We start from the raw sequence: 24,930 nt of genomic DNA on the forward strand, positions 1-24,930 counted from the left end.
CAAAAGTCGCCAAGGACTTGCCATTCTGTTCTCATTCATCCTTGGTTGGATGCAATCTGGAGTCAGAGAGTTGGCTCAAAGCTCCGTTCCAGGGGGCGGGCCCTGAAGTCCTGTCCATTCAGAGGCATGATCATGAGATCTGTCCAATCCAGCACAGAGCCCGTTAGGAGGGGGCGGGCTTCTGCCGTCTGGGACCTCTGGTTTCCGGAGCCCACTGCTATCCCGACAGGTCTTCACGCACGATCTACGTCCTTCTGTCCGCGTGGCTTTACCAGGAAGTGCAGGGGACCCACCAGAGAGCGCTGCGCTCCCGACCGCCAGGAAATGGTGAGTGAGGGGGCGCGTGTGGAGCCCGGGCCAATGCGTGGGACTGGCGCGGCGGGAACCTGAAACAGTGGGTGGGACACCCTGTCCTCTCCAGTCTGCAGCCCCTAGTCCTCCTCGGGGCAGCATAGCTCTCAGCCGCCCTGGCCGTCCTAGCCGAGCAAATGTCCGCCGCGGCGGGAACCCAGCCCCCTCTCGGGTCACTGCATGGTCGCCTCGGCCCTGACTGAAGCCCTGTCTGGGCACCAGCCAGCCAGCAGCCCGGCCTCGCCCCAGCTGTGCAGTGAGACCAGGGACCATCCTCAGGAAGGGTCCACGTCTGTGCGTGGTGTTCCTGCGTGAGGATGGCTGGGATCTGCGGGGACCCCAGCTCCCCCTCCTCCTGGACCTCCCGAATGTGCGGGAAGCAGCACGTCCAACCCAGAGGAGCCTGTCCTTCAGCCTGGCTCTTCATAAATGCCTAAGTTATAGATAAATTCCTAGGTTTCCAGCTCCCTGTCCTTATTGCAATGCCGAATTCTCCTCTCCAGGCTGTGAACTATTTGTCTCCCATGCTACATTTCAAATGGACACATCATTTTTTCCCCCCTAATTTTATCCTCCAAGTGCTGAATGACACTTTTTAAAAATTTTGTTTTCTGTTTTGAGCATTTTTCATGAGAGGAAAGCAGAGAATTGCTTGACCATTTGGGGAAAGAAATGTGTGTGCTTTACGCTTTGTGTTTCCTCTGTACAAAAATTTACCACAATTTTTTGAGTTGAGATTCCTCTCTGCAGACGTCAGTGTGTGATATGTCCTCACCCCACTCTCCCATCTTTTCCTGGCCTTGGGTTTCAGAACTGCCTGACACAAGGTGTCAGAACTCCATGTCTAAATCCTCTTGGAGTGTCTAGTGTACACCATTCCCTGGGTCTTGTGCTCCCAGAGAGGAGTTGGAGGTGCGAGGGTGGAGCCTCTCAGGGGAGTAGCTGAATGTTCTGTTTCCCATTTTTTTTTTCTTTTTAAATCTAAAAGGCATTTCAGTGTTTCTTTTATTAGTTATTGTGAATGTTGTAGGGTCAGAGGAGGCAAGGCACAGAAGATAGCCAGAAACACTTTTGTTTGGTTGCACCCAGGTTCAGAGGGCACAGCGTTTGATATAACAATGAGTCCCCTGAACCCTGGGTTCAGATAGAATTTTATACCCATCATGTAAGTGGAGGGGCTCAGAAGTTCACAGTCTGCAGAAGTTCACATAAAAGCAGCTTTCTCTTTCACTGTTCTGGGCAAGTTAACCCTTCAAGGACAACACCTGAGAAGGGGAGAGCTTCTTCTCTTTCTTTTCTCTCCCTGCCAGCTGTTACATGGAGCCCAATTGATAACTTCTCTTATCTTAGAAATGTAGATATCTCTGTGAAGCCCCAGCTCAGGCCAGAGGCCTTGTTTACACATTTATACAAACTACTATACTGGATACATGTTTTAAAAAAAACTAATAAGGGGTGTCTAGCACCTGGAGTGCTGATTTCTTCCCAGTCAGTGGCCAAGTAAGACTGGGCAATAGGAGAATAGGAAGTTTATCTACATTGAACTCTTTTGTAGAGACTCTTTTGCTGACAGTCCTAAAATTATCCATGGTGAAGATTTCTAGAGAAGCCCAGTTAAGAATTTTCTGTGGAGAAAGGGGTTCCACTACAATTCCCCCCTTTAATGATGCTCCCCATAATTTAATCCTTTAAATTTAAGAGCATCATTACCATTATCTTGGCTTAAAGCCTTATATAATGCCAAAACCTTAGTTGTTGTCATCCTTTCAACAGCAACTTCTGCAGTGGACCCAATAGTTTTAATGCACAGTGGAGCCAAACGTGGGAGCAATAAACAGGTTAATAGCTGAATACCCATTATACCAGTTAAGGTTTTAAATCTACCAAGAGTTGAAAACCATCTCCCAAAAGCATGTTTGGGACCCAAACTTTAATACCCTTATAGGTATGAACTTGCATGTGTTCTAGTTTTCTTGTATTGTTGCCTTTATCCTTAATTGCTTATCTGTTGTCATCCACATGGATGCGACAATCTGAGCTGTTGAACTCTCCACATATTTTTCTTTCCTCAGCCAGTAGGTAATCTAATGCCAAGTGGTTTTAATAGTTTGCTACTCGCATCTGGGTCTGTTGTGTGGCTAGGAGGTCAAAGGCTGTGGCAGTCTGATTAATAATGACTTCTAGCACAGCTTGTAAGTGAATAATTCTGTTTAGCATGTAAAAAAGAGTTCTATTGCCTCAACTGCCATTTTGTGCCCAGGTAGGGGTATGAGAAGTGGCAGTAGTGCTCTGGGGTGGCCAGTTACCTTCATCCCAAGATTGGTGACCTCCTAAATCAAGTTCCTTCCCAGTGAACCTCTTTTTTCTTTCCAGTTATTCATCTATAGCATTCCTCTGGTAAGACAGGTCCTAAATATATGTTTTACCACCTCTTGGTTATAGTAGATTGGCTTGACACATGGTTTACATGATTTCCACTGTTAGAATAGGAGTAGGGCAGAATCCCTTAAGGTTATCAAAGAAAACCAAGCTAAATGATAGAGTAACATTTTGGATAGCATAGGTTAGACAGTATAAATTAACAAAGCCAAACTAATAACACCAGACAAACCGTAGAAAACTTATATAAGCAAGATAAAAAAGTATAAGTGAAATTTTGTTACCCAGAGTCCAGTCAGTAGGAGTTACTGTTATCAAACCAGTAGCAAAAACCAAACAGAGAACTATGTATATGTCTAGAAGCAAGGAGTGGCAATGCATTACAGTATAAGAACTATCTTAGAGGTTGAAAGAGTTCATTAGTCCTGGTGGGAAGTTTATCTTTCACCATGCATTCATCAGCCAGTCCCTCCTGTGTGGCTGAAACAGGGCTGTAATCTCCTCAAGCTTCAGCCGTGCATAGACCAGTCAGCTTCCAGAGTGACTGGAGCAGGGCTGTTGTCCTTCTGATCCTCAAGCTTTTCCAATCTTACTAGCAGTCTTTCTCTAACACATTGGTTGAGAACCTGTAAAGTTTTCACTAAGGCCTGAAGCTGTAGTCTCAGGGTTAATTCTCCTATCTTTCTTAAGTCTCCCAATAGTCCCCTAATAATAGGTGGGCCTCATGTTCATTATCTTATAAGGAGAGAATCCAGTCCTCTTAGTGGGAGTGGATCTAATCCTCAACAGTGTAATAGGGAGAAGTTCATCACAATGTAAGTGAGTCTCCTCACACAGCTTACCCAATTGAGCCTTAAAGTCCTGTTCATCCTTTGAACTTTACCAGAAGTCTGTGGCGTATAGGCAGTATGTAACTTCTATCTGATGTTTAAACTTTTGGTCAGTAATTGTATCACTTCTGCCCAAAAGCTGTCCCATTGTCTGAGCCAATAGTTATTGGGACACCAAATCTGGGAATAATTTCCCAGAGAAGCATCCTAGTATCTCCCTAGCCTTTTCAGTGGTGGTGGGAAAGGCTTCCACCTAGTCAGAGTAGGCACACACAAAACCCAAAAGTTATTTATAGCCCCGTGAGTGTGATAGTTCAGTGAAGTCTACTTCTAAGTCTTCAAAAGGTGCTCCTCCTATAGTTTGGATTCCTGGTGGGAGCTTGCCCCCTGACATGGATTGTTGTAAGCACATTATTTACAGATCATCTGGGGTGATGTTTGTGAGCCAGGGGACATAGAAATGTTGACTCAGAACTGTCTCAAATGCTGTATGTCCAACGGGTTCTCCTGTGGAACTTTCTGATAAAGGCTGGGGCTAGAATCTCTGGGATGGCTATGCTGGCCATCAGAAAATCTCCACCATCCACCTGGGAGAAAATTTTCTTTTTCAGCCTTAAACCACTTACTTTCATGCTGGGAATATGTTGGCCCCCATTCTGTTAGATGATCAGTCAGGCAGAGTGGAGCATTTAAACCTGGGACTGGATTTTCTTCTTGTTTCTTGCAGACAGCTAACCTGGCTTCTCTGTCAGCCCTCTGGTTGCCCTGAGCAACCACAGTGTTTCCCTTTTGATGACCTTGGCAATATATAATCATAACCTTCTTGAGAGCCCACAGTGCATCCAAAAGTTGAAGAATTTCTTGCCCATATATTATACTTTTTAAAAAATCCCTGAGTTAATTAGCCCCTTTTCCTTACATAAGGCCCTATGAACATGAAGGGCAGCAAATGCATATTTTGAATCTATGTATCTATCCACACAGACTCCTGCTGTCAACTGAGGTGCTTGAGTTAAAGCAATAAGTTTTGCTTTTTGTGCTGAAGTTCCCTGAGGCAGAGGTTATGCCTCAACAGTGGAGTCCAGAGTGACCATTGCATATCAAGCAAAATATACCTCATCTTTTATAAAACTGCTTCCATCTGTGAAGTACTCCACATCAGGGTTCCTGAGGGCTGGTCTGCCAGGTGTGGTTTGCTGGAAAACATTATTCCATGACTTCAATATAATTGTGATCAGGTTGTCCAGGTTTGAGGGGCAGCAAAGTTGCTGGGTTTAGAGTCTGGATGACTTTAACATGGACACATGGGTTTTTACATAACATATCCTGGTATTGACTGTTCTCTCATTAGTAAATCAGTATTGTCCTTTGTACTCTAACAATGTCAAAAGTAAATGAGGAATCCTGAAATCCAAATTTTGTCCCATATTCAGTTTATCAGCTTCCAACACCAGAAGATCTGTGGCTGCAAGGGCCCATAAACAAGGTGGCCAGCCTTGGGCTACAGAGTCCAGCTGTTTGGATAGATGTCCATGTCCCCAGCACCTGAGTCAAGACTCCCATAGCCACTCCAGACTGTTCATGGACATAAAGAAAGTAAAGCTTTGTGAGGTCAGGGAGCCCTTGTCCAGATGCACTGGGAGTGCTTGTTTAATGTTCTCAAAGGCCTTTTGCATAGTTGGCCCCCATATTAGAGGATCCTATTCTCCCCCCTTTGTGGCTTTGTAGAGGGGTTTTGCAATAATTAAAAGTTGGGGATCCATATATGGCTGAATGCAGCAGCCCCAAGAATTCTCTAGTCTAATGGCAGGTTGAAGGGACTGAAATTGAGCAGATTTCCTGTTTCTTTAGGGGCCCAGTTGTTTTTGTCTGTTCTGTTGCTCAGTCAGATGGTAACCAAGGTATTTGACTTTTTCTTGATAGATGTGAGCTTTTAAGTCAGAGTTCAGTGCTGTCCCAAAGATGGTGTACTCAAACCCCTGAGAGGAACTGTCATTTAGCGAAGGGAGGTGTACACAGAGCCTCTGGTGCTTTAAGATGCAGGATTTTTTTGTTATCTCCCTGTGCAGGATGTTGGCTGCTGGGATTCTCCCACTCTTAAATCTAATGCAAATCGTAGCAGAGATTGATGACCTGGGATATCATTTGTATAAAAGGCACCAATGTAAATATATCCATGGGTCGTTTGCCGAGGTTAGAGGGCAGGTTCCATGCAGGTCCTGGTGTGGCAGCCACATGGTGCCAACCTAGGTGTTCCTCTTTGACTGCGGGGCTTTCTCCTCCTGCCAAGTCCATCGAGGTAGGGACCCAGCCCCCTCTCGGGTCACTGCGTGGTCGCCTTGGCCCTGTCTGTCCAGTAGCCTGCCAGTAGCCCAGCCTCACCCCAGCTGTGCGGTGAGACTAGGGACCATCCTCAGGAAGGGTCCACCTCTGTGCGTGGTGTTCCTGCGGGAGGATGGCTGGTGTCTCCTCTTGGGCCTCCCGAATGTGTGGGAAGCAGCACATCCACCCCAGAGGAGCCTGTCCTGCAGCCTGGCTCTTTATAAATGCCTACGTTTATAGATTTATCCAGGTTGTGAACTATTTGTTTCTCATACTGCATAGACAGAGTATTTTTCTAATATTTTTTTCCAAGTACTGAATGGTACTTTTTAAAGATCTGGTTTTTCGTTTTGAGTATTTTTCATGAGAGGAAAACAGAGAATTTTTTGACCATTGGGGGGAAAAATTGTGTGTGCCTTTCCCTTTGTATTTCCTTGGCACAAAAACTTATCACGATTTTTGAGTTGTGATTCCCCTCTGCAGATGTCAGTGTTTGAGATGTACTCACCCGACCCTCCCATCTTTTCCTGGCCCTGGGTTTCAGAACTGCCTGACACAGATTGTCACAACTCCATGTCTAAATCCTCTTGGAGTGTCTAGTGAACACCATTCCCTGGGTCTTGTGCTCCCAGAGAGTAGTTGGAGGTGCGAGGGTGAAGCCTCTCAGGGGAGTAGCTGAATGTTCTGCCAGATCCCCGCCCTCCACCTAAAAGGCATTTCAGTTGTTTCTTTTATTAAGTACTGTGAATAGCACTATAGTGAAAATGAGAGCACAGTCATTTCTTTGACATACTGATTCCAATCCCTTTAGATATGTACCTAGAATTATTTGGCAAGTTTTGACAGTGGCCACTTTAATTGCACTGTTCAGGCTGCAGGAAGTCTACTATTTGTGCAATAAGTCCCTGATGAAAGTTAGAACCCAGCCTGTCAAGTTGCCACTGGAAGAGTGTGCTGTGACTTTGTGTGTATATGTGTGCTTTTTATCTTCTTTTCTTCACTCCTGGTAGGGATTGTGCCCAAGGGAGTACTTGCCCACCAGTGTAAAACCACTTGTTTGTGATCTGTGGAGATTTGCACATGCTCAGTTACATTTGTAGAACTCAGGTGGTTGGGATGGAGACCCAGGAAGAAAAGGTGTTGAAGTTGATTCTGGCTAGATAGGAGCTCATTCATCTGCAGCAGCAGTTGGCAGAGTGAACTGGCAGACCCAGAGCCCTTCTATGGATAAACTGACACCTTTGAGATTTAACCCATTGTATTCCCTGGTCCCAGTTGATGAAGCCCATGGAAGTACTTGTATGTCCATAAAAAATCACTTTTTCCTGTGGTCTTGATACTTGTGAGTTTGTAGTCCCCTCCTCTCTCAGCCCTAGACAAATTAGGATGCAAACCACAGAAAACTTTAGAGGTAGGATATGTAGAGTCCCAATCTTCCTCTCCTAGGTCTCTCAATTTACTTATGACCTGACTTTGTCTAAGGACTTGAAACATGAGTAGATATTTACTCAGTGTATCCATAGATGGAGGGAGGGAGAGTCAGGAGCCTCCTATTCTGCTGAATTTCCAACATTATCCTCCAGTAATACCTGCCTTTTATTGTGGTGCTGGAGTTTGAACCCAGACCTTGCACATTCTGCATGCACACTCTACCAGTGAACTATGCTGCCAGTTCCTGCACCTACCTTTAGACTGGGCTGACCATGCATTGAAATCTAATGTGATTCTTCATGTTTGGATTCATATTTCCTTTCTGTTGCTCTTGGCAATAGAAAATTTACATACACATGAATTTAGCTATGTATTTTGTTTGTGTTATGAATTCTTATTAATGCAATATTAGTTTTATACATTAGTGTCAGGTAATGATAGCTACTTCTCTTTTTTTCTAATTTAGGAGGAGTTTTTTATTCTAATTATTTACATGACAGCAGAATGCATTTCAACTCATTGTACACAAATGGGTACAACGTCTCATTTCTCTGGTTGTACATGATGCACAGATACACCATTCCTGCATCATGGGTAATAATGTACATAGGGTAATAACGTCACTCTAATTCTACAATCCTTCCCACTCCACCTCCATCCCCTCCTCTCACTCCCCTCTGCCCACTCCCAAGTTCTTCTGTCTTTCCATAGTACCCCACCGCCATTATGGATCAGCATCTGCATATCAGAGAAAACATTTGGCCTTTGGTTTTTTAGGTTTGGCTTATTTCACTTAGCATGATATTCTCTAGCTCCATCCATTTACCTGCAAATGCCATAATTTTGTTCTTCTTTAAGACTGAGTAATATACCATTGTGTATGTATATAGCACAGTTTCTTTATCCATTCATCTATTGAGGGGCATCTAGGTTGGTTCTGTAGTTTAGCTATTGTGATTTGAGCTGCTATAAACATTAACATGGTCATGTCACTCTGGTATCCTTATTTTAAGTCCTTTTGTTATAAACCAAGGGTAGGATAGCTGGATCAAGGAGTGGTTCCATTCCAACTTTTCTAAGGAATCTCCATACTGCTTTCCATAGTGTTGCACTAATTTGCATTCCCACCAGCAATATAGGAGTGTACCTTTCCCCCCACATCCCCACCAACACTTACTGTTGCTTGTATTCTTGATGATTGCCATTCTGACTAGAGTTAGGTGATATCATAGAGCAGTTTTGATTTGCATTTCTCTAATTTCTAGAGATGTTGAACATTTTTCCATATAATTGTTGAGTGGTTGTATTTCTTCTGGAAACTGTCTATTCAGTTCCTTAGTCCATTTACTGATTGGGTTATTTGGCTTTCTGGTGTTAAGTTTTTTGAGTATCTACATTCTGGAGATTAATGCTCTGTCTGAAGTTCATGTGGTAAAGATTTTCTCCAATCTGTAGGCTCTCTCTTTGTGTTATTGATTGTTTCCTTTGCTGAGAAGAAGCTTTTTAGTTTGAATCCATCCCATTTATTGATTCTTCTTGTGTGTGTGTGGTGCTGCGGATTGAATCTTGTGCATGGGAGGCAAGCACTCTGCCAACTGAGCTATATCCTCAGCCCTCATTTATTGATTCTTGATTTTATGCCTTGCACTTTAGGAGCCTTGTTAATGAAGTCAGGTCCTAAGCCAGCATGATGAAGATTTGGACCTACTTTTTCTTCTCTTATATCAAGCATCTCTGGTCTAATTCCTAGGTCCTTGATCTACTTTGAGTTGAGTTTTATACAGATTGAGAGATAGGGGTTTAATTTCATTTTGCTATATATGGATTTCCAGTTTCCCCAGCACCATTTATTGGAGAGGCTATCTTTTCTAAAAGAATGCTTTTGGCACCTTTGTCTAGTATGAGATAACTGTATTTGTGCATCATCTATTCTGTACTGTTGGTACATGTTTATTTTGGTACCAGTACTATGACATTTTTGTTACTATAGCTCTGAAGTATAGTTTAAGGTCTGGTATTGTGATGCTTCCTGCTTCACTCTTCTTGCTAAGGATTGCTTTGGCTATTCTGGGTCTCTTTATTTCTCCAAATGTATTTCTTTTGTTTTACATTTTTAATTCTAGATAAACAATATCTTTATTTCATTTATTTATTTGATGTTGAAGTTCAAACCCAGTACCTTACACGTGCTAGGCAAGAGCTCTACCACTGAGCTACAAACTCCAGCCCTCCAAATGAATTTCATTACTTTTTCTAGTTCTATAAAGAATGTCCTTGGGATTTTAATAGAAATTGCATTAGATCTGTTTAACATTTTATGGTCATTTTTTAAAATATTATTTTAGATGTTAATGGACCTTTACTTTATTCATTTATTTATATGTGGTGCTGAGAATTAAACCCAGTGCCTCACACAGGCTAGGCAAGCACTCTACCATTGAGCCACAACCCCAGCCCAACTTTATGGTCATAGTGACAACATTAATTCTGCCTATCCAGGAACATGGAAGATCTTTCCATCTTCTAAGATCTTCTTCAGTTTCTTTCTTCAGGGTTCTGTAGCTTTTATGGTAGAGGTCTTTCACCTCTTTTGTTAGATTGATTCCCAAGTATTTTATCTTTTTTGAGGTTATTGTGAATGGGATAGTTGTCCTAATTTCTCCTTCAGTCTACTTTGCTGAATTCATTTCTGAGTTCTAGAAGTTTTCTGGAGTGTTTTGGGGCTTCTAAGTATAGAATTATGTCTTTGGCCAATAGGGATAGTTTGAGCTCTTCTTTTCATAGTCATAACTTTTTACTTTCTTTCTTTTGTCTAATTGCTTCTGGCTAGGATTTCAAGAATTATGTTCAATGGAAGTGGTAAAAGAAGGCATCCCTGGCTTGTTCCAGTTTTTAGAGATAATCCTTTCTCTCTCTCTCTCTCTCTCTCTCTCTCTCTCTCTCTCTCTCACACACACACACACACACACACACACACAGAGAACTAGAACATGAAGATTATAAAATGTGAAAATTAAAATTAGTTCTCACTGCATTCTTTACATTTGTGAATATATATTATTATTGATATTATTATTGTATTGGTAAGTTGATGTCACCTTACATTCCAGGTGAACTTCAATGTCCCTTTTACAAAGTCAGCTATTCTTCAAGGTAAGAAGCTGTGTTTAAAAAGGGTTGTAGCCAGGAATCTGTCAGTCTTGTGTTCTGCAGCCACTGTTCTTCACCTGCCACTCAGGGCTAGAGGACCCCAAGTCTGAAGCTTTGACCACTCAGGGTGGATGGGATGACAGTTACCAATCAGAGGCACAGACAGGTAACAGGAGGTGGACTTCACATGTGGAAGGTTTTGTCTCTGGCTCCAGCCAAGCTCTGAGTCCATCTTCATGTTCTCTGATATGTGGGTGGCTTTGTCACTCTGACCTTCAGGTGCTGGAGGATTTGTAGAGAGATTGCCAGAAATACTAGAAGCCAGGAAATGGTTAAATCTATAGGGGATTAGGGTTGGTTGGAAGCAGCCACTCCTGGCTCTGGGGACCTGGGCTTTTCTGAGGTCAAGGATTAAATCTGAATTCCATTTCAGTGCTAGGACAGCTTAGTATTTTGTCCTTTGACTCCTCATGGTGAGGCTGGACTGGCAGCCAGGGCTCTGGTGGTTTTGTCCTGTGCCCTATTGGTTACCATTGAGTAATCTGAGTCCTCTCTGTGCAGCTCCTTCCCCATACCTCACACTGACCCAGAGTGGGTGACGAAGGCAGGCAGGGTCATCAGGGGGAATCCTGACCCATGTAAGGGGCTTATCTTTGTAGTAGCTGTGGTCTGTAGCATTCCTTGTCGCTCTTTCCTACCCCGAGGCCACCCATTCTGTACCAGGCTTTCCAAGTCTATGGCGAGCATGTTCTTTTCAAATACTGCATTCCTCCATCCTATTCACTACTCACTATATGTTCATCCATCCACACTGCAAATAACAAAGTATTGAAATTCATCTTCTCACCCAGTTTTGTAAAATGTCATTGCAATTTACAAATGAACATCCATATGACAGGAAGTAGAGAATAATCACCGAACTCTCAGATGTTAAACATCTTTGTACCTCTTTTCCATATAGCCACCCTAGGCATACTTAACCATATTTGAATGTGTTTTTGTTGTGTCTTGCATCAGGAAAATTGACAGGTGATAGGTGCATAGTCACTGCAATATCTTTTCCTATCCTGCATTTAAGCACTGCATGTGGCTGACACAGCTACCCATAGGTGCTTTGTCTCTTAGAATTCCTACAGATTACCAGCCTCTCTTTTCTCTTGTGCTACAGAAAAGCTTGAGTTTGGGAGATGGAGGCTTTTGTGGGAGCAGTTGGATATCTTGGAAATTCAGGAATATTCTGGCATAGGTTTTGTCTATGAAAATCATGGATTTAGTCATTGGGACCGTCTTCCCCCAACTCTAGGTTCAATTCTTTGCAGACACATTTTTGTTCAGCCATTTAGCTCCTGGTAGTGAAAGGAAAGGCAAAGACAATTCTTGTTCTTTGAATCCTCAGAGTTGTAAAAGGAGATTAAAATATTTAAAAGAATTAGGAAGATTATCTCAGTAAATTTTTACTGGTGTTTTCTGGGCAGAACTCAACTTTAATGCAGATATGAGGGTACAAAACAGTGCCTCATGGTGAGGATGATTATTGAGTCCTTAAAGGAGGAAGATTTTGTGGAATATTTTTTCACTTTTGTGTGTGTGTGTGTGTGTGTGTGTGTGTAGTGCTGGGGACTGAACCCAGGGCCTTGTGTATGCAAGGCAAGCACGCAACCAACTGAGCCATAACCCCAGCCAATATCCTGTCTTGACCTTAGCGTCAGACATATTTGTGTTCAACTCAGCAGTATGATCAACCTGATTTTTTTAGTTTGTAAAATCATATTCACTAATTTTAAGCTTGTTTTTTTTCCATAGGAAAAAAATGATATGAAAAAAACAAGTCTAAAATTAGTGAATATGCTTTTGAAACACAGAAAAATATTTCCTAGGAGGCAAGAAAGGTGGATTTCAGCCCCAAACATACAAAAAGTTGTAAACTAAGGCAAACTTTTGAACCTGTAAATGATGTTTTTGAGGTTCCTGTTATTTCTAAGGCACCTCTGCTGCTGTTGTCACATTTTGTTTCCATCAAGCATGGAAAGAGTATTTTCACCTGAGAGAGCTACAGAGCACTGGGAAACTGGGGATCCAAAGGTAGATGTGTTTCTAAGAGAATTTAATGACCTTTCTGAGGGTATAATTTTTAGTGAGGCTGTTTGTATACGATCATATGTACAAAATTTAGATTTGGGTAACAAGTAAGTTTATTATATTTTTAAATATATTTTTAAAGTTGTAGTTGGACACAATACATTTATTTTTATTTGTTTACTTTTATGTGCTGCTGAGGATTGAACCCAGTGCCTTGCACATGCCAGACGAGTGCTCTACCACTGAGCCTCACCCCTAGCCCCACAGATAAGTGTATTTTAAAGATGCATTGATAAACTAGGAAAGGAAGCATCCCTAAGTTAAGAGAAGCACTTGCTTTCTGTCCTTGTTTTTATTGCCAATCCATCATGAGGACAAGGATTTGAGAAAAGGAAAAATAAGTTTCTTGCTGTGTTAGTGAAAGAGAAAGAGGACTCCTGACCCAGAGGCTGGAATTCTAACTGCCGTGGGGAATAATGGGTCCTTAGTGATAAGGCTACCCTCTAGCTGTGCCCTATCAGGAGTTATAATTTACTTGTTATCCTTGAAAGATGGCCATTTCTTAAATTTTCTGTTGCCAGCCTTGAAGTCTTGATTTTTTTTTTTTTTTTTATTCCCGTGGTGCAAGAGGTAAAGGAGAGATAATTGGCCAAGGACAGGAAGAAGGTTACTCTTGCTCCTCCTATGGTTAGGAATGGAGAGAGGGAGAAAAGGAAGGAAGAAAACAGTAATTTAAAGAATAAGTCACAGTGGCAGAGCAGCAAGGGTTATGTTCATTTTCCCCACAGTCACTTTTTATGGAAAATTGGGTGTCTACATCTCTAAGGTTCTTCCTGTGCAGACAGAGGGGTGAGGAGGGGTTTCTAGAATTAAAAATTATTGCCTTTTGTAAATTATCTTTTGAATTTTTACTAGAAGGGAAGGAGAGGCAATTTTCGCCTTGGTGGTGACCTGGAAGAAGCACTCTGGCACAGCAGTTTTTTTGACTGATTGTTGTACATACTATTTTAACTTGGTTTCTGTTGTGGGTGGGGTTACTATTTCCATATTTTCTGTCTTCTCACCATGATACAAAAAGGGTTCTCTAATGCACATTTCCTTGGTATTGGCACCAAAATAGACTTGTAGACCAGTGGTACAGACCAGAGGACATATAAACAAACCCATATAACTACAGTTATTTTATATTAGACAAAGGCGCCAAAAACATACATTGGAGAAAAGATAGCCTTTCAACAAATGATGCTGGGAAAACTGGAAATCCAAATGCAACAAAATGAAATTAAGCCCCTATCTCTCATCATGCACAAAACTCAAAGTGCATCAAGGACCTATGAATTAAACCAGAGACACATGCCTAATAGAAGAAAAAGAGGGCCAAATCTCCATCATGTTGGATTTGGCCCTAACTTTCTTATTAAGACTCTGGAGCATAAGAATTAAAATCAAGAATCAATAAATTGGGTGGATTCAAACTAAAAAGCTGCTTCTCAAGAAAAATAAACAATCAGTGAGGTGATAGAGAGCCTAGAGAATGGGAGAAAATTTTTACCACAGGTACATCAGATAGAGCACTAATCTCTAGGATATATAAAGAACTCAAAAATCTTAACACACACCACACACAACAAAAACAAACAAAACAAAAAAAAAACAAAAAAAAAAAAAACAAATAACTCAATCAATAAATGGGCTGAGGAACTGAATAGATACTTCTCAGAAGATGATATACAATAATAAATAAATATATGAAAAAATATTCATCATCTCTAGCAGTTAGAGAAATGCAAATCAAAACTCCTCTAAAATTTTATCTCCAGTCAGAATGGCAGCTATTATGAAAACAAACAACAATAAGTGTTGGTGAGGATGTGGGGGAAAAGGCACACTCATACATTGCTGGTGGGACTGCAAATTGTTGCAACTAATCTGGAAAGCGGTATGGAGATTCTTTGGAAAACTAGGAATGGAACCACCATTTGACCCAGCTATCCCTCTCCTCGGTCTATACCCAAAGGGTTTAAAAACAGCATACTACAGGGACCCAGCCACATCAATGTTTATAGTAGTAGCACAATTCACAATAGCTAAACTGTGGAAGCAAGCAAGATGCCCTTCAGTAGATGAATGAATAAAGAAAATGTGATATATATACACACACACACACACACACACACACACACACACAATGGAATATTAGTCAGCATTAAAAGAGAATAAAATCATGGCATTTGCAGGTAGGTGGATGTAGTTGGAGAATATAATGCTAAGTAAAGTTAGTCAATCCCTAAAAAACAAATGTCAAATATTTCTCACAATGGGGTTTAGGGGGGTGGCGAGCATTGGAGGATTAGACGAACACTAGATAGAGCAAATAGGTGGGAGGGGCAATGGGGATAGGAAAGATGGTGGAATGAGATGGACATCATTACCCTAAGTACATGTATGAAGACACAAATGGTGTAACTCTACTTTATGTATGACCAGAAATATGAAAAATTGTTCTCTATATGTCAATTGTAATGCATTCTGTAGTCATATATAACAATTTAATCCTGCTAATATCAGTATCCTTTGGAGGAGAGCATTTTGACAGATACCTATTCCCACTGCAGGTGGGTCTCATCATAATTTAGATTCCATCTTTTTTTAAAAAAATTATTTGTTCTAATTGTTTATTCATGACAGTATGATGCACTTTGACGCATACAAAAATGAAGTATAACCTCTCATTCTTCTGATTGTAAATATGTAGAGTCACACCAGTCATGTGATCATATAGGCACCTAGGGTAATAATGTCTAATTAATTCTACTTACTTCCTACTCCGTAGACACCTATTCCCACTGCAGGCTGGCTTCTTGGCCTGTCCTTTTTAAGATGTGATTTCTGTTTTCCCTGTACATTGGGGTCTCCAGAAAGCATGTAACTTCCATTGAATATGCAATGTTTTGCTCACTTGTTGGGCCACTTCTGCAGTGAAAGATAGTTATTGTCACTTTGCATTGAGGAGGGAAGCCCATGTCTTAGGATCAGCTCCTTCCAGAGGATTTGTGTTTTTCTGGAGTCTTTTCTGTTCTGGTAGAATAAGTGTGACTCACACAGAGATGATATCTACCAATGCTAGCAAATATCTGCAGGTTCCTTTGACGCAGGACGTTGGGTAAACTCTACTTGTCAATCATAGTAATATTATATTTTTACATATTGAGACATTATGGTCAAATACCTCAGTCTTTGGATTGTTTGAGTACAAAAGACACTGTTCTATATTTCTTGCTGAATAGTCCAATGGAGGCATGACCCTCACCACTGGGGCTTGGAGAAATTTGCCAAGGCACCCTTCCCACAGTGAACACTCTCATGGAAGTGTTTTATCAAGAGCAGGCCAATGCTTCAGGCAGAAGGATGAGCCCACAGGAGTCTCACTACACTTGGCAGTGTTATCCCCAAAGTCAAAACTTTCTTTGCCCCTATTCTTCTGCTCATCTATGAAAAGGTTTGCATTGGTCTGATTGAAGCTGAGTTTCAGGGCCCTGATAAAGAGTCTGTTCTTTCTTGCCCTTTTGGTTGCTCTATCAGCAGCCTGATTTCTCCTGGCCACCTAGATGTCAATATTCTGGTGACCATTATTATAGTGCATGATTGCCACCTGCTTTGGTGTGGCCACAGCCTATATCAATGCCAGTCATTTCAAGGCCTTTATAAATGTCATTCTTAGCAGCAAGCACTCCTCTTTCTTTCCAGATAGCTCCAGGTGCCTACACTCTCAGGAGAGCATATTTTGAGTCAGCGTAAATGCTTACTTTCTTACCTTTGGTTGTTGAGAGCTCTTTTCAGAGAAATTAGTTTTGCATTCCGGGCTGATGTTTTAGCAGCAAAGCCTCAACTTTAAATATGTATTGTTCCTTGATGACAGAGTGTCCAGCTATCCACTGACCATTGTCCATGAACTTGCTTCTATCCTTGAAGATGCCCTATCTAGTTCAATCATAGGCTACTGAAGCAAATGCCACTTGCTGAAGAGTCTTCTTAGCTCTCTGAGCAGTCATGCTGTATTGGCCCATTACTATCTTCTGCTAACATGGTTGCTTGATTTAAGGTGGCATGGTTTCTCTTGAGGTTGACATTTCTAATACTAATGGGATGACCTGCAATCTCCCTATCCTCTCAGCAGTCAGCTTAAACCCATCGTTGTATTTCAGCAGTACCAGGACTCCATGAGGAAGTCACAGAATAAGGGTTGATGTGGAGTGAGTTTCTCAACCTCATTTAGTAAATCATAAGTGGTATTCACACCTGAAGGCAGGAGGACCCTTCTTTTTTTGTGTGGTTAAAATGTTGTGACAAGTAAGCTTCTAGCCACAATTTATGTCCAGTAACTGTATGAGAATTCCCAGTGCTGTGCCTTGTTTCTCAATCATATATAGTCTTAATGTCTTTGTGAGTCAGGCAGGCTTGGGTAGGGGCTGTCATGATGCTCTATTTTCACCTCTCAAAGGCAGCTTGGCTTTCTGGTGTACAAGTTATATTTTTGGCTTCTGTTCTTTTTAGAGTTTCATAAAGACATTTAGTTATTAGTCTAAAAATAGGGGCCCAACTATAGCAGAACCATGACATTTTCAGGAAAACACATAACTGTCTCTGGTCTGTGACACCTGAATAAAGCCTGTTCTCAATATGGCATGGAAATTCAGGTTATTGGCTAATCTGGAATTCCAGATAAGGACTTTTTCTCATGTCCTCTTGTGTCTCTTCACCCAGCTTGTGTAATGGAGATGTAAGGCAAGACAGAGGTCAAGTCCTCTTCTTTTACTTCTCTGAACCTCAGAGTTTTCTGTTTTTTTTTTTTTTTTTCCCAACATAGACCTGGTTGCTTTGACCCACAGTTGGATGATTTCCAGCTCTCTGGGACTGGGCTGAGAAACAGTGCTGGGCAAACTTTTGTTTTCTGATGTCTTTGTATCCTTGCACACTAAAGACAGTGTCTTTTTTACACCATCAACTTAGTTTCAGGGCCAGTCAGACTCTTCATGCAATTTCATGATTACCTGCACATGGAGAATTTCTTCCATTTACCTACCTCTGAGAGATTAATCCCAGTAGCAAGATTATATAATAATTCAGAAAGTCAATAAGTGACTTTTTTTTTTTTTACAGTAAAACATCAGTTTTTTTCCTAGGCAGATTATAACAATTTGTGGCACTCTCAGCCAGAATTATTCCCAAGAATCTACAAGTGAGATCAATGTAGCCTTGCCCATGTCTTAAAGGGTTAGCAGCATTCAATCAAAAACACAGAGAAACCAGAGGGGATTCCCCCAAACCTTGGCCAACAGAAGGGAGCCTTTAAAACAGACCAGATGGGGAAATATATCCTATGTTCCCTACTGCCATATAGCCACAACTCTGACAACAATGGTGCCATACATGTCCTCAGAAAGAGGGACCAGACGTTCCCCTGTAGAGGGCCAGATGTGTGGAATCAAAAATTTTGGTGTGCATACTGTAGGAGGTTACCAGATGTCCACATTGTCACGTCACTGTATTCAATTTCCTTTTACCAGAGTAGACTCATGATGGAGAAACCTACACCATTTAGTGAGAGAAGGCAGGAGGTCCCAGAAGCCAAGGAGCCTTGGCAGCCACTAGGAAGGTCCCTCAAACCCTCCCTTTACTTACAAGTAGAGCTCCTCCAGAACAACCTGAGGCAACTCACCTGTCTCCTAATTCTCCAGGATCAGCTGTCAGTGAGCTCATCAGTGTGGAAGTGGGGTTGCTCAGAGTGCAAGAACTGCCAAGAGGGCTGGAGCAGGGCACTCTCGGTTTTCTTCATCATACCAAATTTGATACTGAAAGCATGGTGTTTGTTCTCAATCCCGATTCAATAATGAGAACAAGGTTTTGATATAGGAAAAGGAAATTTTATTGCTTTGCTAGCAAAAGAGAAACTCAGGACTCCTGTCTAGAAACTGTGATTCTAATTGCCAGGTGTACAGAGGTCCTTTAAAATGGTGAATTTATGAAGGTCATTGGAGCCTCAGACTACCCTCCAGCTGTGCCCTGTCAGGATTCATAATTCATTTGTAGCCTTGAGAGAGTTAGTTATTAGTAATTCTTGTGCCACCTGTAAACTCTGGATTTCGTGGTTCCTCTGCTGAAGGAAGATTATATATAACATGGCTTAAGCCCTGACTAAAGACAGGAAGAAGGTTAATCTAATATTTTTCATGATTATGAAGGATAGAGGGAAAAGAGACAGGAAAAATAAAGACAAGTCAGCTTTAAGATAAGCCACAGTGATAGAGCAGGAAGTGTTATGTTCAAAGCATGGAATGGATGCTGTTACATTCATAGGGAGAAGCCAATAAAACACCTGGCAGGTGGGAGTGTGTGGCACTGATGAAGAATATAAAATTCAGATCCAGCTGGGCATTCTGCTGGATGACAAAAATCCCAGGTACTCAGACATGAAGGCAAGACTGTTACAAGTTCAAGGTCGGTCTGGAGAACTTATACTATGAAAGTTCAAAACAATAGAATGGGTTGGGGATGTAGCTCAGTTGTGGAGTGCCCCTTGGTTCAATCCCTGATACTATGAAATTTAAAAAGAAAAAAAAAAAAAAGATCAAAGAATCCTTTACCATAAAGCCAGCATGTATTTAGGAGGAAACATGAAAAGAGTGTGTGTCAGACTCCATCTGGTCCCTCTTTCTATGGACATCTATGGCACCATTGTTGTGGGTCAGACTCCATGGGGCTATAGGCAGGAGGGAAATTTAAGCCAATATTAATTATCAAATATTTCTGGCCACTAAAAACATACTGTTCAGTTAATTGTTTGATAATGCTTGGATTGTTTTAGTTAAAATAAGAAGGACCACCTAGGTCACAATGGGTAGGGTAACTTTTTTTTTTTTTTTTTGTGGGGAGTGTACCAGGAATTTAACCCAGGGGTGCTTAACCACTGAGCCACATCCCCAGTCCTTTTTTATATTTTATCTAGAGACAGGAGCTCACTGAGCTGCTTAGGGCCTCAGTAAATTGCTGAACCTGGATATAAATTCATGATCCTCCTGCCTTAGCTTCGGAAGCTGATGGGATTACAGGTGTGCACTACCATGCATGGCTCTGGCAGAGTGACACTCTCCTAAGCTGATGTAGAAGAACACAAAGGATGGGGAAATATTTTCAATCAGCTACATCTTCTGCCACTTTCCATGTTCTGTGCTTCTTTTCTATGTATTAACTTCCTTAGTTATGAGAAGCTGGTGTTAGACCAGGATGCAAAGAAAAGATCACCAATTAAAAGATGTAGACTGACAGTTTGGATTAAAACAAAAGATCCAGCTTCCTGCAAGAAACTAATCTCCTAGGAAAAGATATGCACAGACTGGAAGTGAAAGGATGAGAAAAAAATCACTCACATGGACCAAGTAAACAAGCAAGGGTTTCTATTCTCGTATCAGATAAAATGGACTTTAAACCAAAATTAATCAGAAGGGATAAGGAGTATCATTTCATTCTGGTTAAGGGAACCATACATCAACAAGACCTAACAATTTAAAATATTTATGCCCCAAACAATAGAGCATGTACATATATCAAACAAACCCTTCTCAATTTCCAGAAGCAAATAGACCACAACACAATAATACTGAGTGACTTTCATACACATCTCTCACCATTGGTTAGGTCTTCCAAATAAAAACTATACGAAGAAACTATAGAACTTAATAATACAATCTATGATTTAGACTTAATATACATATATACATATATACTTCATCCATCATCAAGTGAATACACCTTCTCAGCAGCACATGTATTCTTCTCTAAAATAGACCCTATATTATGCCTCAAAGCAATAGGCAGCAAATATTAAAAAATAGAGTTACTACTCTATATTCTAATAGATTATAATGGAATGAAATTAGAAATCAATGATAAAATAAAAAAATAAAATCTAGTCTAACACTGAAAGACTAAGTAATATGCTATTGGATAATGCATGGACAACAGAAGACATCAGGGAGGAGAAAGATTCATAGAGGTAAATGAGTACTCAGATACCACATATCAAAATCTGTGGGACAATATGAAGGCAGTGCTAAGAAACTTCATTGCATTGAGCTTATTTATTAAAAGAATAAAAAGTCAACAAATAAATGACCTAATATTACATCTCATGAGAGAGAGAGAGAGAGAGAGAGAGAGAGAGAGAGAGAGAACAAATCAACACCAAAATTAGTAGAGAACAGGAAACAATTAAAATCAGAGCTGGAATAAATGAACTTGGAACAAAAGAAACAAATAGTTGACAAAACAAAAAGTTATTTGTTGGAAAAACTAAAATTGATAAAACCTTAGCTATGCCAACACATAGAAGAGAAAAAACTTGAATTACTAAAATTTGTGATGAAAAAAGAAATATCATGACCGACACTATTGAAATATTGAAGATAATTTGGAAACTATTTTGAACATTTATACTCCAATAAAATAGAAAATCTCAATGACACTGGCAAATTTCTAGAAACATATGATCTACTCAAACTGAATCAGGAACAGATTAATTTCAAGCAAGGAAATAGAGTTACCATCAAAAGCCTACCAACCAAGAAAAGCCCAGCACCCAACAGATTCTCAGTTGAGTTTTACAAGACCTTCCAAGAGGAACTAATACCAATACTCCTCAAAGTGTTCCATGAAATAAAAAAGGAGCAAACCTTTCCAAATTCGTTCTATGAAGCTAGTGTCATCCTGATACCAAAACCAGACAAAGACACATCAAGGAAGGAAAACTTTAGACCAATATCCCTGAGAATATAAACAAACATTCTGGCAAATTGCATACAAAAACATATTTAAAAATAGTGTACCATGATCAAGTGGGTCTCATCCCAAGGATGCAAGGTTGTGTTCAACATATGGAAATTATGAGATGTAATAATACATCACATCAATAGAACTAAAAACAAGAATCATGATTATCTCAATATATGCTGAAAAACCATTTAATAAAATACAGCATCTCTTTATGTTCAAAACACTAGAATAACTAGGAATAGTAGGATTATATCTCAAAACTGTAAAAACTATCTATGCTAAGCCCAAGGCCACCATCATTCTAAATGGAGAAAATAGGAGAAAATGAATTTAAACCTCTAAATCTGGAACAAGACAGTTATGCCCTCTTTCACCACTTTTACTCAACATAGTTCTTAAAACTCTAGCCAGAGCAATCAGACAGATGAAAAAAATTAAAGGGATATGCATAGGAGAAGAAGAAGTCAAATATCACTATTTGCTGAGGACATGATTCTAGATTTAGAATATCCAAAAAATTCCACCAGAAAACTTGTACAACTAATAAATGAATTAAGCAAAGTAGCAAGGATATAAAATCAATACCCACAATACAAATGCATTTCTATAGAAAACAATGAATTTATTGACAGAGAAATTAGGAATACTACCCATTCAAAATAGCCTCTAAGAAGATAAAATACTTGGGAATCAACCTAACAAAAAGAGGTGAAAGGCCTGTACAATGAAACTACAGGACGCTAAAGAAGGAAATTGAAAAAGACTTTAGAAGGTGGAAAGATCTCCCATGCTCTTGCATAGGAAGAATTACTATTGTCAAAATGGCCACACTACCAAAACTGTTATACAGGTTTAATGCAATTCCTATTAAAATCCCAATGACGTAGAGCTGAAAAAGCAATCATAAAACTTATTTGGAAAAATAGGAGACCCAGAGTAGCCAAAGCAATCTTTAGCAAGAAAAGTGACACAGACCTTATACTACGCTACAGAGCCACAGTAACAAAAACAGCATAGTACTAGCACCAAAATAGACATGTAGACCAATGGTACAGAATAGAAGACACAGAGATAAACCCACATAAATGCAGTTATCTCATACTAGTCAAAAGCACAAAAACATTCATTGGAGAAAAGATAGTGTCTTCAACAAATGATGCTTTGAAAACTGGAAATCCATATGTAGCAAAATGAATTTAAACCTCTATATCTCGCCATGCACAAAAACCAACTCAAAATGGATCAGTGACAAGGAATTAGACCAGAGACCCACACCTAATAGAAGAAAAAGTAGGCCCAAATATTCATTATATTGGATTAGGCCCAAGACTCCTAAAACACGAGAAATAAAATTAAGAATAAATGGGATAGATTCAAACTAAAAAAAAGAAAAAAAAGATATGAAGACAGAGCCTACAGAGTGGGAGAATATGTTTATCAGATGCACATCAGATAGAACACTAATCTCCAGGATATAATAAAAATAAAAAAACTCAAAAAAATTTAATGCCAAAATAAAATACCAAAAAAACACAAATAGCCCAGTCAATAAATGGGCTAAGGAACTGAACAGACACTTCTCAGAAGAAATTACCCAAATGATCATCGTATATATGAAAAAAATTTTCAAATCTTTAGTAATTAGAAAAATGCAAATTAGAACTACTCTAAGATTTCATCTAACTCCAGTCAGAATGGCAGTTATCAAGAATACAAGCAATATTAAGTTTTGGCGAGAATGAGGGGAAAAGGGTGCACTCAGACACTGCAAATTGGTGCAACTTTGGAAAGTACTGTGGAGATTTCTCAGAAATTTTGGAATGGAACAACCATTTGACCCAGTTTTTCCACTCATCGGTCTATACCAAAGGACAAGTCAGCATACTATAGTGACACAGCCACACCAATGTTTATAGCACCTGAATTCATAATAGCTTAACTGTGGAACCATCCTAGATGCCCATCAATACATGAATGGGTGAAGAAACTGAGTGTGTGTGTGTGTGTGTGTGTGTGTATATATATATATATATATACACACACACATACATACATACATACACACAATGAAATGTTACTCAGCATTAAAAGAGAATAAAATTATGGCATTTGCAAGTAAATGGATGGAGTTGGAGAATATCTTGATAAGTGTAGTAAGCCAATCCCCCCAAAATTAAAGGCTGAATGTTTTCTGATTAGTGGATGCTTATCCATAATGGACGTGGGGAGTATGGAAAGAATGGAGGATTTTTGGATCGAGCAAAGGGGATGGTGGGGAGGAGGGAGTCATGGATGTAGAAAAGATGAGAATGAGACAGTCATCATTACCCCAGTTACATGTATGGTTGTGCAAATGTTGCAACTTTGCATTGTGTACAACCAGAGAATTGAAATGTTGTGCTTCAGTTGAATTGAAATGCATTCTACTGTCATTTACAACTAAGTAGAACAAATTAAAAAAAATTTAAAATAACAATAAAAAAGGCTAAGGATGTTGCTAGTGGTAAATCTGTAAATAGTCCCTGGATTCAGTCTCTAATTCAAGATGAAATTTCACTGAATGTGAATACTTTTACTCATTAAGTAGTGGTTCCTTTCTCTTTTAAAACTGAATGAATAAAATTGGGAAGCAGGAAAGTCACAGCTTAGTGATTTCTAGTTAAATTTATCTTGAGCCTATAAAAGAAGTTCCTTGGGAGCCTTGTGTTTTGTTTTCTGAGGCAGGTATTTTCCATATAAGGCATTGAATTGTAGCAGTCGGTCATGAGAAGGAAGCCTAGAGAAAGAGGAGAAGGATGTTGTTTTCCAGGTGTGTGGCTCAGGCCAGGGGCAGCATTGTATTTTCCCCCAAAGTACCTCATATTTGGAATGTGCACACCTTTACTTCTATACCGTTCAGGTTTGTGCTTAACTTGTTTTAGCTATTTTGTTTCCTTTTCTTCTTACAATACCAACACTAACTCTTTAAAACATATATGCCCATATATACTCCCTATATTGGGAACCTTTTTCTTACTCTTTCATCCAAGCCATGCCATGCTTACATGACATGCAGGATTGAACAATAAAAAAAAACCCTTTTTGATAAATGAACATCAGAAAATCTTGCTATTCTAGATTTCCATTGGGGATGTTTTTGTGTCTTTAGATGTTGCCAAAGAAGTGAACTGTGCTTTGTTTTCTTTCCGTCTGGATGCTCTGTCATGTATAAATACAAAAGAGTCAATTAAATGCACATTGGTTGCATCTAGAAACTTACTAAGTTCTAAAAGTATAGAATGATTTGAAGAGACCCAAACTCTAGAATGCCAAGGAAAGTCTAATAAAGTTCCATATTATACCATTTTGCTTTGATTTGTCCACTGATATCACAGCAATGATGATGTGTTCTTTTATGTTGACTTACACTTTGTACCATTTGTTATATTACAGCTGTTTTAACCTTATTTGCTTGGTGTAAATGCTGTTTGCAGGATTTTCCCTATAAAGTTAAATTTTTTTTTCATTATTTTAAGGAATCTTGATAGGATTTTTCTAAACAGTCTACATAAACTTTTAT

General features: G+C 40.0%; 1 protein-coding gene across 1 annotated transcript in view; it reads left to right on the forward strand.

The window, feature by feature from the left end:
• Positions 1–216: 216 nt before the first annotated feature.
• LOC139701818 (zinc finger protein 420-like) overlaps positions 217–24,930 on the forward strand; it is a 33,218-nt gene continuing 8,504 nt past the window's right edge. The window contains exon 1 of the mRNA XM_071601809.1: positions 217–327. Coding sequence (XP_071457910.1) covers positions 325–327 — 3 coding nt within the window. The 5' untranslated portion in view covers positions 217–324. The remainder of the gene's footprint in view (positions 328–24,930) is intronic.

The sequence above is a fragment of the Marmota flaviventris genome, chromosome 14 (assembly GCF_047511675.1).
Source record: "Marmota flaviventris isolate mMarFla1 chromosome 14, mMarFla1.hap1, whole genome shotgun sequence".
In the NCBI taxonomy this organism is placed as follows: Eukaryota; Metazoa; Chordata; class Mammalia; order Rodentia; family Sciuridae; genus Marmota; species Marmota flaviventris.